The following is a 14,193-nucleotide window of genomic DNA, read 5'->3' on the forward strand; positions in this document are numbered from 1 at the left end:
CCAACCAGATCGATGTGAATGCACTAACAGGCCTGAAAGACTAAAATGTTGTTTCACTGGCAGCTTGTGTCTCTCTGACTCTCTCAGTTCAAGGGGCGAGGGGCCAAGGCAGCAAAAGTAATAAAGTTATAATAGCTCTACTTCTCACACAGTTCTTATGCTTGCATGTTTTTTACATAGATATTTTGTTGGAATTTTGGTTCAGCACTTGCCAAGAGAACGGTTATGGTGCCTGAAAGTACTAGGCTGCACTTGGTCATGACTTTCTGGCAGTTTGCTTATGCAGGGAACCATATCATCTTGAGAGCTGCACTTAATATGGGTGTAAGTAGGGGTGGCAAATGGGCGGGTTGGGTCATAAATGGGTTGGGTCATAGATGAGTTGGGTGTATAGTTACCCATTTATCCATTTATGACCCGTTTATATATAAATTAATTATCCATTACCAACCCAACCCATTTTATTAGTAACCCACCCATTTAACCCAATATGACCCAAATAACTCTAAAACTACTTGAATACCCTCTTGACCTCCAAAATACCCATAAATACCTTAAATGATGCAAATACCCCTAATCTTCCAAAATTACCAATATACCCTTGGACATCCAAAATTATCCCCAAAATCTCTAAAATTAGTGAAATACCCATGAAACCTCTAAAATGACCAAAATACGGAATACCCCTAATATCTCTAAAATCACCAAATATGCTTAAAAACCACTAAAATGACCAAAATACCCCCAAAACTCAAAAAATTACCAAAATACCCCCGAAACCTAAAAATTACCAAAATACCCCTCAAAACCTAAAAAATGACCAAAATACCTCCAAAACCTAAAAATGACCAAAATACCCCCAAAACCCAAAAAATGACCAAAATACCCTCAAAACCCAAAAAAATGACTAAAATACCATCAAAACCTAAAAATGACCAAAATACCTCCGAAACCCAAAAAATGACCAAAGTACCCCCAAAACCCAAAAAAATGACCAAAATACCCTTGAAACCCAAAAAATTACCAAAATACCCCCGAAACCCAAAAAATGACCAAAATACCCCGAAACCTAAAAAATTACCAAAATACCCCCAAAACCCAAAAACTGATCAAAATATCTCCAAAACCTAAAAATTACCAAAATACCCTCGAAACCCAAAAAATGACCAAAATACCCCCAAAACCTAAAAATGACCAAAATACCCCCCAAAACCTCAAAAAATACCAAAATACCCCCGAAACTCAAAAAATACCAAATACCCTTGAAACCCAAAAAATGACCGAAATACCCTCGAAACCTAAAAATGACCAAAATACCACCGAAACCTAAAAAATTATCGAAATACCCCAAAACCTAAAAATTACCAAAATACTTCTGAACCTTAGAAATTTACCGAAATAACCCTAAAACTAAAAGATGACAGAAATGCCCCCGTAACCTAAAAAATGGCTAAAATACCCTTAGAATCTAAAAGATGATCAAAATAACCCCGAAACCTAAAAAATTACCGAAATTCCCTCGAAACCTATAAAATGAATGAAAGACTCTTAGAACCTTTAATTTGTCAAAAATATCCTTGAAACATCCAAAATACCCTGAAACCTCTATTTCGGTAATTTTAGATGTTTCAGGTGTATTTTGATCATCTTACATGTTTAGGGGCATTTTGGTCATAATTTGGGTTTCAGGGGTTTTTATCGATCATTTTTTTAGGTTTTGGGGTTATTTTGGTCATTTTTTTTTTAGGTTTTTGGGGGTATTTCGATCATTTTTTTAGGTTTCAGGGTATTTTGGTAATTTTTTTTAGGTTTCTGGGGTATTTTAGTTATTTTTTACGTTTTAGAGGTATTTTGGTCATTTTTTAGGTTCATGGAGTATTTTGGTAATTTTTTAGGTTTAGGAAGTATTTTGGTAATTTTTTAGGTTTAGGGTGTATTTTGGTAATTGTTAGATTTTGGGGGTATTTTGGTAATTGTTAGATTTTGGGGGTATTTTGGTCATTTTTTTAGATTTTTGGGGGTATTTCGATTATTTTTTAGGTTTCAGGGTATTTTGGTATTTTTTTTAGGTTTTTGGGGTATTTCAGTTATTTTTTAGGTTTTAGAGGTATTTCAGTCATTTTTTAGGTTCATGGAGTATTTTGGTAATTTTTTAGGTTTAGGGAGTATTTTGGTAATTTTTTAGGTTTAGGGTGTATTTTGGTAATTGTTAGGTTTTGGGGGTATTTTGGTCATTTTTTTTAGATTTTTGGGGTATTTTGGTCATTGTTTTAAGTTTTGGGGTTATTTTAGTCATTTTTTAGGTCTTGGGGTATTTTAATCATTTTACAGGTTTCAGAGGTATTTTGGTCATTTTTTAGGTTTCGGGGATATTTTTGGTAATTTTAAGGTTTCAAAGGTATTTTGGTCATTTTTAAGGTTTAGGGGGTATTTTGGTCAATTTTTAGGTTTAGGAAGCATTTTGGTCATTTTTTGGGTTTTTAGGGTATTTTGGTCATTTTTGGGTTTTGGGGATATTTTGGACATTTTAGAGGTTGGGGGGGGGGTATTTTGCTCATTTTAGAGGTTTTGGAGGTATTTTTCTCATTTTGTGGGTTTTGGGGGTGTTTTGGTCTTTTTTTGGGGTTTTAGAGGTATTTTGGTTATTGTTTGGGTTTTGGGAGTATTTTGGTCATTTTTTGGGTTTTAGGGGTATTTTGGTTATTTTTTGGATTTTGGAGGTATTTTGGTCATTTTTAGGTTTCGGGGGTATTTTGGTCATTTTTTGGGTTTTGTTGGTATTTTAGTAATTTTTAGGTTTTAGGGGTATTTTGATCATTTTTTGGGTTTCAAAGGTATTTTGGTCATTTTTTGGATTTTGTGGGTATTTTGGTCATTTGCTGGGTTTTGGGGGTATTTTGGTCATTTTTTGGGTTTCAGGGATATTTTGTTCATTTTCTTGGTTTTGGGGGTATTTTGGTAATTTTTAGGTTTTGGGGGGTATTTTGGTCTTTTTTAGGTTTCGAGGGTATTTTGGTCATTTTTTGGGTTTTAGGGGTATTTTAGTCATTTTTTGGGTTTTAGGGGTATTTTGGTTATTTTTTGGGTTTTGGAGGTATTTTGGTCATTTTTTGGGTTTTGGTGGTATTTTAGTAATTTTTAGGTTTTAGGGGTATTTTGGTCATTTTTTGGGTTTCAGAGGTATTTTGGTCATTTTTTGGATTTTGTGGGTATTTTGGTCATTTGCTAGGTTTTGGGGGTATTTTGGTCATTTTTTGGGTTTTAGGGATATTTTGGTAATTTTTTGGGTTTTGGTGGTATTTTAGTAATTTTTAGGTTTTAGGGATATTTTGGTCATTTTTTGGGTTTCAGAGGTATTTTGGTCATTTTTTGGATTTTGTGGGTATTTTGGTCATTTTTTGGATTTTGTGGGTATTTTGGTCATTTTTTGGGTTTCAGGGATATTTTGGTCATTTTCTTGGTTTTGGGGATATTTTGGTAATTTTTAGGTTTTGGGGGGTATTTTGGTCATTTTTAGGTTTCGGGGGTATTTTGGTCATTTTTTGGGTTTTGGTAGTATTTTGGTCATTTTTTAAGTTTCAGGGGTATTTTAGTCATTTTCTAGAAATTTAGATTTTATGTTGTTTATTTAAATTTTAGATGGGTTTAGTGGGTATTAGTAGGATTATCCATTTAGACCCATCTAATTAAATAACCAAATGAGTCTTTACCCATTTAACCCAAATATTCAAATGGGTTGGGTTAAGACTTATCCAAATAAGGTGGGTAATGGGTGGGTTCATGGATATGGATAAAAATTGCCACCCCTAGGTGTAAGCAAGCTAGTTTTCCCTCTTTATAGGAATATCATCGCGCTGTTCGCACTAGCTCCCTTTGCATATTTTCTAGAGAAGTAAGCAGTTGAGCTCTATTTTAACATATCACCTCTGTGAAGTATTTCATTGTACATGTTAGTTTTCCAATTGCACGGGAAAGTTAAAAAACTTTTTTGTGTTCTAATTCCTTGGGATTTTCTGAACTTTTTGTGTTGAATAAATATATACTTTACTAGAGGTCATGTAGACACATACCTTTGGTGAAGCAGATCACCAAATTGCCAGATCTTTCACTTTGCTTGCTTTACGAACTCCTCACGATCTCCTTGGTGGAACACCTCCAAGTCGCAGGAAAGGCTACTAGAGTCTCTCCTAATTTCCACGCTCCAAATTCTAGGGAACAGTAGATGATGTCCCAGAGAGACGGCTTATTTTGAGAGAGCACTCAAAACTATACGTATGTTTTCTCACTGTGTCTAACCACTATCTGACTAATGTAGGAGTATTTAAATACTAGTAGAGATTCACTTACTATCAGTTATATGTGATCCCTAAAAGATCTCATCTTTTAAATTTAAATGACTCCACTACTGATATTGATAACTCATATCAATATCTGTTAAGTTCAAATTTAAACTCACTTATCAGATAACCCATGTGGACAATCCATGGGTCATGGTTTATGGGTTGGACCAAAACTAGCCCAATTTCTAACATCTCCCACTCGTCCACATTGGGTACTACAGTCAGAACTAGCTCCTCTCAATCTTTTGTCCAATCCTCTCTTTATACAGAAAAATGGAGTGTGCGACCTGACGAGAAGGTGTAGGGTAGGAGTACTATATTAAGTCATCATCTAAACTAACATAGTACATCACTAATTGTATCTCGTCTATGCCCCAGATTATTTGATCACACCCGATCAAGTTTCTTTAATCCCTCATGAGTTCAAAACTCAAAGCAACACTTGATCCTATATCATATAATATGCTCATGATTATGTTGAAAAACAAATTCCTCATAATCGCCCGGACTATGAGCCATAAAATAAATGGTGTGTTCCAAATAATCTTCCCCAGACACTCATGTCAATTCATTTACACTTGACCGCTTTCCTAGACATGCTCCGCGAGACCGTATATATCATGGCCCTGAGATGACATGCTAAAGTAGCGACATCAAACATTCACTTCATGACATAGTTCTAGGTCGAAAAAGGGCACAAAATGGACCATATAATGGTCAACTAGGGCTCACATAGTGACGGAGTAGGGATCTGTCCAATCACTCCCTTAATTGGTCGGCTATAGCACATACAGTATAATTTGTATGCTACGGTGGAGCGCCCACTCAACTGGGCTTGTCACACTCAAACACCGTACAAATCTTAGTCCAATTGCCACAAAAGCAACCAACCTGAGTTTCTCAGCACAGTTACACATCAAGTTCCTATCCAAGATCTCACATTTGGCTTTATTCAGGCTTCATGAAGTTGTGGATACACTTCAAGTGCGACTCCCATAAGTCTCATCTTAGCCTAGCTAAGGCGACATTCATTATATTATCTTGCACGCCTCCCTAAGTGTCAAGATGATCACTTACTTGATTTACAGAAAAAACAAAGTGATCACTATGTCTCATCCTGCTCGCTACTCAAGCGCTAGGGTGATCGTCTATGTGAGTAGACCGATCTAAGCCTGGTGACATATTCTCAAATAACGTGTGCTCAGTATGCAATATCAACTACATCACAAGATGAATCAAAATGAATATCATCATTATTGCATAAAGTATGAATAAACATAAATGTCCATAAGGTATCCAAAAAACATATCAAATCCTACAAAGTCCCAAACTCCTAACATGAGCCTGAAAGACATCTCTAGCAATGGCTTTAGTAAGTGGATCAACCACCATCCTGCTAGTGGAGATATGTTGGAGGATCACCTTTCCTTGTGTAATACCAAGACGAATGTAGTTATAACGAGTCTGTATGTGTTTGCTTTTGCTATGATACTTAGGATCTTTAGCATGAGACAAGGCTGCCATATTATCACAATACATCTTTATAGCTTCATCTGCAAGAGATGTCACCCTTAGGCTTTGGAAAAATCTCTTTAACCAAATAGCTTCTTGTGCTGCTGCTAAACAAGCAATATATTCATACTCCATTGTGGATAAAGCAATGCAAGACTGTTTCTTACTGCACCAAGAGATAGCTGCACCACTAAGTAGAAATGCATAACCTGTAGTGGACTTGCGCTCATCTCTATCACTGGCCCAGTTAGCATCAAAATATCCTCTCAATCTCAAATCTCCACCCTGATAGCAAAGAATGAGATCCGATGTCCCACGAAGGTATCGAAAAATCCTCTTAACTGCTTGCCAATGAACAGGTCCTGGATTACTTTGATAATGACTAACCATACCAACTGCAAAACAAATGTCTGGTCGAGTACACAACATAGCATACATCAAACTTCCAACTGCACTTGCATAGGGAACTCTTGCCATTTCTCTCTTTTCCTTTTCTGATTTAGGGCAATCTTCAAGGCTTAATGTATGTCCCTTCTCAATTGGAGTGTCTATGGGTTTGGAATTATGCATACGGAATCTCTCTAAGATCATCTTTATGTAAGTTTCTTGAGACAAACCAAGAAGCTTCTTTGAGCGATCCTTGAAGATCTTAACTCCAAGCACATAATTAGCCTCTCCCATGTCCTTCATTTCAAAAATAGAGGACAACCACATTTTGGTGGTGACAATCATCTCCATGTCATTTCCAGCCAACAAAATGTCGTTCACATACAAAGACAGGATAAGTAAACTCTTTCCTGATCGTTTGACATACACACAATGGTCTTCTTCTATCATTTCGAAACCAATCGAAATAATAGCCTTATGAAATTTGAAATACCATTGTCTAGACGCTTGCTTTAGGCCATAAATAGAACGTTTAAGGCGGCACACTTTGCGCCCTTGTTCCTTGACCTCAAAGCCAATAGGTTGATCCATATAGATCTCCTCGTCTAGTTCTCCATTGAGAAATGCAGTCTTTACATCCATTTGGAAGAGTTCCAAATCCAAATGTGCAACAATAGCCAGAATAAGGCGAATAGAGACAAATCTCACTACTGGGGAGAAAGTCTCTTCATAGTCTATCCCTTCTCTTTGGGTATAGCCTTTCGCCACGAGACGAGCCTTATATTTGTCAATCGATCCATCTGCCTTGCACTTTATTTTTAAGACCCACTTGTTTCCAATGGTCTTGCGCCTAGGCGGAAGGTCAACCAACTCCCAAACTTGATTCTTTGCCATAGAATCCATCTCATCCCTCATGGCAACTATCCATTCATGTGAAGTAGGTGAAGCTAATGCTTCCTCATAGGAAGTAGGCTCATCAAGGTCCAGTGAATCACATATAAAAGATTCCCCCTCAATCTCAAAATGACGACGGGGAATAGTTCCACATTCACTTCTACGTACCTTGGATCCTTGTGTGTCACTATCTAGTGGTTTGCTCCTACTAGGAGCAAAATCACTCCCACTATCTTTGGCGATTTCAGGATGAAGTTGTGATTCTCCACCCTCGCCCAAAGATGGTATGACACCTTCAAGTTCTTGCAGCTTATAAAACTGAAGATCTTGTTTTGCTACACTGATGCTTGGAAAATCATCTTCAATGAAGTTGACATCACGAGACTCTATCTCAGTCATTCCACCATCAGAATGTTCACCATACATTACATACCCCTTTGAGCTTTTTGAATATCTTATAAAGATTTTCTTACTTGCTCTAGGGCCCAATTTCCCATACTTATGGGAAGTACTGTGAACAAAACCTACACAACCCCAAGGCCTCAAGTTCTCCAAATTGGGTTTTGCACCAGTCCATAACTCATATGGTGTTGTGGGAACTGACTTAGAAGGCACACAGTTAAGGATGTAGGCAGTAGTCATCAATGCATCCCCCCAAAACGAAATTGGAAGGTTGGCTTGCGCCATCATCGATCTAACCATCTCTAATAGAGTACGATTCCTTCTCTCTGCAACACCATTTTGTTGTGGAGTACCAGTAATTGTCAATTGCCTACGTATCCCTTTTTCCTCACACAGTTCCTGAAACTGTTTAGACAAATATTCATGACCCCTATCAGTTCGAAAAACCTTTAGGTTCCTTTCTTTCTGATTCTCAACCTCTGCCACAAAGCGCTTAAAGCAATCTAATGCTTCAAAGCGATGAGAAATCAGATAGACATAACTAAAACGTGAATAGTCATCTATAAATGTGAGAAAATAAGAGGCGCCATGGCGTGCCTTAACATTCATAGGTCCACATATGTCTGAATGGACTAATTCCAAAGGATGAGTTGCCCTTGGAGCCTTACCAAAAGGCTTCCTACAGGCCTTTCCAGCTAGACAAGGTTCAGACATAGGTAGGCTTACATTAGTGATAGACCCCAATAGGCCTTCTCTAGCTAGTCTAGCCAATTTTTCCTATGTGTCCAAGTCTAGCATGCCATATTACAGAATCAGAAATATCATCATTATGAGCAATGAAAGAAAAAGAGGAATGATCTAAATCCAACATAAAGAAATTATTAGATAAATAACCATGTCCATACAAGGTTTTATTTAAATAAAAATCCAACTGAGGACCATCAAAACGGAAACTAAATCCAAGTCTAAGCATAGTAAGTACTAAAAATAGATTACATTGGACACCAGGTGCATGAAGCACATCATGAAGAAGTAACGTACGTCCCAGACGCAATTTGAGTTGGTAGGTTCCAATTCCTATGACTTCTTCTTGAGCTCCGTTACCCAAAATAACGTACTATGTGCCTGTTGGTATCCTTTTGTAATCCACACACCCAACTTTACCTCTGGCTATATGTTTGGTTGCTCCTGAATCTACAATTCACCCAGGAATAGTATGAGCAACAAAAACATGTGTACAAACATAAGTAATAGCAGAGTTGTTAAGAATGGATACCTTCTTCGGCTCAGTGCACTCACGAGCGAAGTGACCCTTCTTACCACAGTTGTAGCACTTGATCTTTGCCTTGTCCTTCTTAGCATGCTTGCCCTTTTGGCGCTTTGCTATCTTGCCTTATTTAGGCCCAAGGTTACCAGCTTTTTTGGCATTCCTCTCTTGTCCTTTGCGTTTAGGCCTGAATGCCTTCCGCTGCCCAGATTGGGCGACAAGGAGGGTGTTTTGGTGTGCCCCCATGCGCTTTGCCTCAAGCTCGAGATGACGAGAAATATCAGCAAAAGTCTTGATATTCTTACTATGTGTCAAAACAAGCTTCATTTGCCCCCAAATAGGTTCAGGCAGTGAACGTATCACCGCTGTGACCTGTTGTTCATCAGAGAGATTATTACCAGCAGCCTTTAGGTCACGGATCAATGTTGACATTGTCCTTAGATGTTCAGCTATGCTATGTTTTGAATCCATAACATATTGCTCAAACTTCAAAGTAAGAGCTCGCAACCTAGTTGCTGAAGTCCCTCCAAAGGCAATCTTAAGCTGGTTCCACATCTCTTGGGCATTTGGGTAGTTCTCAAACTCCCCAATAAGATCATTGTGCATGCTACTCAGCATAGTGAAGCGTGCACAACGATCTTTCTTAACCCAAGACTCATAGGCCTCTAAGTCACGGCGATGTTGGGCAGTATTCCCATTTTCAGGTTGCATCATCACATTGGTTAGGGTTTCAAGGACCTTTTGTTCATTAAGCAGATATTGAATTTTTCTATGCCACATATCATAGTTGGTTCCATCTAGTTTCTCACCCTTAGTTAGATCAGCAACTACATTCTTAGTGGCCATGTTCACTACATTCATTACACAAGTTGACATTAGCACATACATTTTTAGATTTTATTTCCAAAAAATCCAACTAGACCATGATATTCCTTTCTACATAGTAAGATCGAAAATTTCGCTAAGCTCATAATCATCTCTCACTATGTAAATTGGAATAACACATCTAATTGATTTTTAAATAAAATTTTGTGAAGAATAAAACCTCACACCATCCACATATTAAATCATAAATATAACATGTGTCCATACATTTTTGTGCACAACACATTGTGCATGGGCTCCACTATAAGCCCTATTGGTAATTTCATACAACATGCTAAGACAAAATTTGAAAATTATAAGTAACCATGAAACACATCCCCTTACATGGCTTCCAAAATTAAATTACATAGCCTTAAATTACATTGCCAAAAACAATGGCCCAAAAAATTGCCAAAAAACATTGGTCCAAAAAATTACATATTCAAGTATCCTACTACAAAGATTCTATTTATAATTAAAAAATTGAGGATGTCACGTTACCAAATAATTTCCAAATTGTCTTATCCATCCATAATAACAATAAATAAAAAAATATACATGTTGCATAAATTACCAATACAATCTTTAACTATAGAGATGAGCCAAAGAGTTTCATAAACCCTTTGGATACATATTCATCACATAATGCATTCATATAATATCAATTCAATCATATCACAATATGTTAAAAAGACATCATAAATTAATTCAAAGATTGAAACCATGCATAATTATACAGAAAATTAGAAAATTAATTTCACAATTTTCTCATGTTATCACAATTATATTTTAACATCACAGTTAAAAAAAATTGCCACTACAAGTACACATATGTCACATTAGAAAAAATGTGGTCTAAACAAAATTAAGAATATATATAGTTTTACTATAAATTAAAAAAAAAAAATATATATATATATATATATATATATAAATTAAAAGCCCACTGTCTGTAAACAATATTACAAACCCACACAACCACTCGCATGTGGCTTATCACTTGCACAGTTTCCTTGTTGAAGGAAACAACAACAATATGTGATACACCAACGTGATATGCACATTATCTTTATCGAGGTGTAACTAATAAAGTAGTGTGAGGCCCTTATATTTGTGTGTATATGAAACAAGGATAGTGTTCTAGTGTAACTAACACACTAACATCAACGTGGGGCTCCTTTCTTTCTTTTTTTTTTTTTTTGGTTTTTTGGTGAAAGCAACGTGGGACTCTTATACAAATGTTGAATAAATATATACTTTACTAGAGGTCATGTAGACACATACCTTTGGTGAAGCAGATCACCAAATTGCCAGATTTTTCACTTTGCTTGCTTTACGAACTCCTCACGATCTCCTTGGTGGAACACCTCCAAGTCGCAGGAAAGGCTACTAGAGTCTCTCCTAATTTCCACACTCCAAATTCTAGGGAATAGTAGATGATGTCCCAGAGAGACGGCTTATTTTGAGAGAGCACTCAAAACTATACGTATGTTTTCTCACTGTGTCTAACCACTATCTGACTAATGTAGGAGTATTTAAATACTAGTAGAGATTCATTTACTATCAGTTATATGTGATCCCTAAAAGATCTCATATTTTAAATTTAAATTACTCCACTACTGATATTGATAACTCATATCAATATCTGTTAAGTTCAAATTTAAACTCACTTATCAGATAACCCATGGGCCATGGTTTATGGGTTGGACCAAAACCAGCCTAATTTCTAACATTTTGTATATAGGAAAGACAGGCCACCATTAACTACTAAGTTTTTGGTACAATTCTTTCTCCTCGGATTTGTTGGGTAAGATCTTTTACAAAGAAGTTATATTGTTGAATATATGATTCCCAAAATATGTCTTACAGTTCTGGATTTTGGTACTCACAGGATAACATGTAATCAGGGATTGTATCTTTTGGGTTTGGACAATACTTCACCAACCTTTGCCTCTGCCACAGAGAATATTGTTCCTGCTGTTACCTTTCTCATGGCTGTAGTACTCAGGCAAGCAATTATCACTCATCCTCTAAACTCTAAATCTTCAAGCTAAATAGGTTATTATTTACTAACATAAAACTATTGGCGGTTGGTCTACTGTTATGGTTGGGTTGCAGAATTGAGCAAGTGCACTTGAACAGAAAAGATGGTATTGCTAAGGTAGTCGGAACTCTTGCTTCTGTTGCTGGAGCTTCAGTCATTACCCTTTATAAGGGGCCAACCATTTATGCACCAAATTCATCACATTTACACCAATCACATTTTTTGGTCTCATTAGGAGATGCCAAGGGGAAGAATTGGACCTTGGGTTGCATCTATCTCATTGTTCACTGCCTATGTTGGTCTGGTTGGGCTATAGTACAGGCACCCGTCTTTCAGAAATACCCAGCTCGGCTTTCAGTCACCTCGTATTCTTGTTTCTTTAGTACTTTGCAGTTTCTGGTAATTGCAGCAAGTTATGAAAGAGACTTGCAAGCCTGGCAGGTTCACTCTGATGGTGAGCTCTTCAGTATTTTTTATATGGTAAGTGAATCTGATATCCACGTATTTCTGCATGAAAGAAGTATCACTTTTTGTCACTGTCCTATAAGATTATAATCTAATTCAATTCAAGATCATCACAAGCTAGTTAAGTGGGATCAAAGACCTGGTTACTTGACCATAGGTTTGTAGCTAGCAATAAATAAGTGAAAGTTAACAAATCCTGGCATTCCTTCCCCCGAATTATTGGTATTATTGGAAATCAATCAATTTCATGCTTCATATCAAACATTAAAAAGTCTTGTTCAATGTCATGTTATTTAAAATTTTAAATAATGTGATAAATTCGAGAAATAAAATTTTAACCATAGCAGACTCTTCATTTAAAATGAAATTCATTTTTCATCTTATTTAATATTTATGTATATATGTATATATGTACACACACAAGCAACCTGTATAGCATGTTTCATAATCCTTGTGGCAACTTTAAATTTGGTGAGTTTTATCCTTTTTCCAAACGAACTCTATGGAATGACATAGCATATTGGTGGTTGCAGGGACTGGTGGCTTCAGCATTGTCCTTTGCAGTACAAACATGGGTTATTGACCGGGCTGGACCGGTATTTGTTTCGGTGTATCTACCTGTACAGACCTTACTTGTAGCTTTAATGGCTTCTGTTGTTTTAGGCGAAGAGTTCTACTTGGGAGGGTGGGTCTCATCTCTACTTTTGAATATTTCTCTTTTTAAAATAAATAAATAATATATATAAATATATATATATATATATATTTATATAATCATTATGATTGGGAGCTGCAACATACTCCAAGGAAAGGAAAGTTCAGCAGAATAACATAACTTGTTATGATTTGGAACAACATCAATTTCACTTTAATTCAAGTATTCAACACTAAAACTACTTTTACTACGTACCAATTATGGCAAGTCAAGTCATAATAGCCATTAAGAAAAAATTTGTAAAACAATTGTGTCTTTACACTTCATGAAGTCTAGCAATTGCCCATTCGGATCAACTTGTGAAACCAGTTGCCTCTCTATGCTCCTATGAACCTTGGATACAGTTTGGAGCCCGGTTAGCTTGGTTGAAGTACTTTTATATTTAGTTGATATCTCTTCTGACCCGTGACATTCTACACCCATGTGATTTTTTTTTAAATTACCTCAACTTTTACTTAGTACTATATATATATATATATATATATATATATTTCTTCCTTTCTTTGGTAAATAAGTTACATAATTTTATATTAACATATCACTTGCTTTCATGCGTACAGCTAATGCCATAAAGATTGGTTATATAGTATTCCATTGATCCCTGTCATATCATATATTATCATCATCATATATATTAGTATATCATAAGCTTTCCATGTCCACAATCCGACAAGAAAATTCCTTTACTTTTATTGGTAAATCAAACTAAGAAAATTCAGTGGCTTGGCATACAGATTCTTGGCATATTCCCTTTATGCCTTCATTAGATTTTTTTATTTTATTTTATTTAAATGTTTTTGCTATCTGTTTAATTGTGCAGGGTTATTGGAGCAGTGTTGATTGTAGTTGGACTATACCTTGTTGTGTGGGGTAAAAGTGAAGAGAGCAAGTTTCCTAAAGAAAATTTGGCAATTCCCTCAATGCCTGGGAACAATCAGAGAAAATCTTCGAGCAAATCTCCTCTCATCCAACCATTACTTGGTTGTCGGTGTGAAAACGGTGATAGCTAGTAAAAGCCACTACAATCTACATCCAAAAGCTGTACCAGACTACCAGTACCACGCCAATATTTTCAATTGTAGAGGCCAAACATGTCGCCTTGAAAAGTCTAAAAAAAGAAAGAATATATATTCTGTCTGTTGAGAATCCTCAAAATAATTCAATAACCATAATTTAGTCACAATTTTTCCCAATTCTATGCAATGGTATATTTCATAACCCCATTATTCTGCAGGAGAGATGGTTTGTGGGGAAGACATTCATTTAAACCATCCTTCGTGGGCTAACAATTACGAACAAGACT

At 36.3% G+C, this 14,193-nt stretch overlaps 1 protein-coding gene across 1 annotated transcript; it reads left to right on the forward strand.

Moving 5' to 3' along the window:
• The first annotated feature begins 210 nt into the window (after positions 1-210).
• On the forward strand, positions 211-13,900 carry LOC115950168 (protein WALLS ARE THIN 1-like). Its single transcript, XM_031067410.1, has 7 exons — positions 211-322; positions 3,811-3,892; positions 11,411-11,473; positions 11,558-11,674; positions 11,785-12,190; positions 12,709-12,860; positions 13,711-13,900. Exons 1-7 carry the CDS (start codon positions 226-228, stop codon positions 13,898-13,900), a joined length of 1,107 nt encoding a protein of 368 aa, XP_030923270.1. The 5' UTR covers positions 211-225.
• Positions 13,901-14,193: the final 293 nt, after the last annotated feature.

This window comes from Quercus lobata, chromosome 6 (genome assembly GCF_001633185.2).
Source record: "Quercus lobata isolate SW786 chromosome 6, ValleyOak3.0 Primary Assembly, whole genome shotgun sequence".
NCBI classification, from domain to species: Eukaryota; Viridiplantae; Streptophyta; class Magnoliopsida; order Fagales; family Fagaceae; genus Quercus; species Quercus lobata.

What these genes read in the sequence shown, in the direction of transcription:
- LOC115950168 (XM_031067410.1), top strand. Translation starts at nt 226, where the DNA reads ATGGTGCCTGAAAGTACTAGGCTGCACTTGGTCATGACTTTCTGGCAG. An exon ending in GAGAGCTGCACTTAATATGG is followed by an intron (nt 323 to 3,810) that starts GTGTAAGTAGGG and finishes TGCCACCCCTAG; the next exon opens with GTGTAAGCAAGCTAGTTTTC. An exon ending in GAAGAGTTCTACTTGGGAGG is followed by an intron (nt 12,861 to 13,710) that starts GTGGGTCTCATC and finishes TTAATTGTGCAG; the next exon opens with GGTTATTGGAGCAGTGTTGA.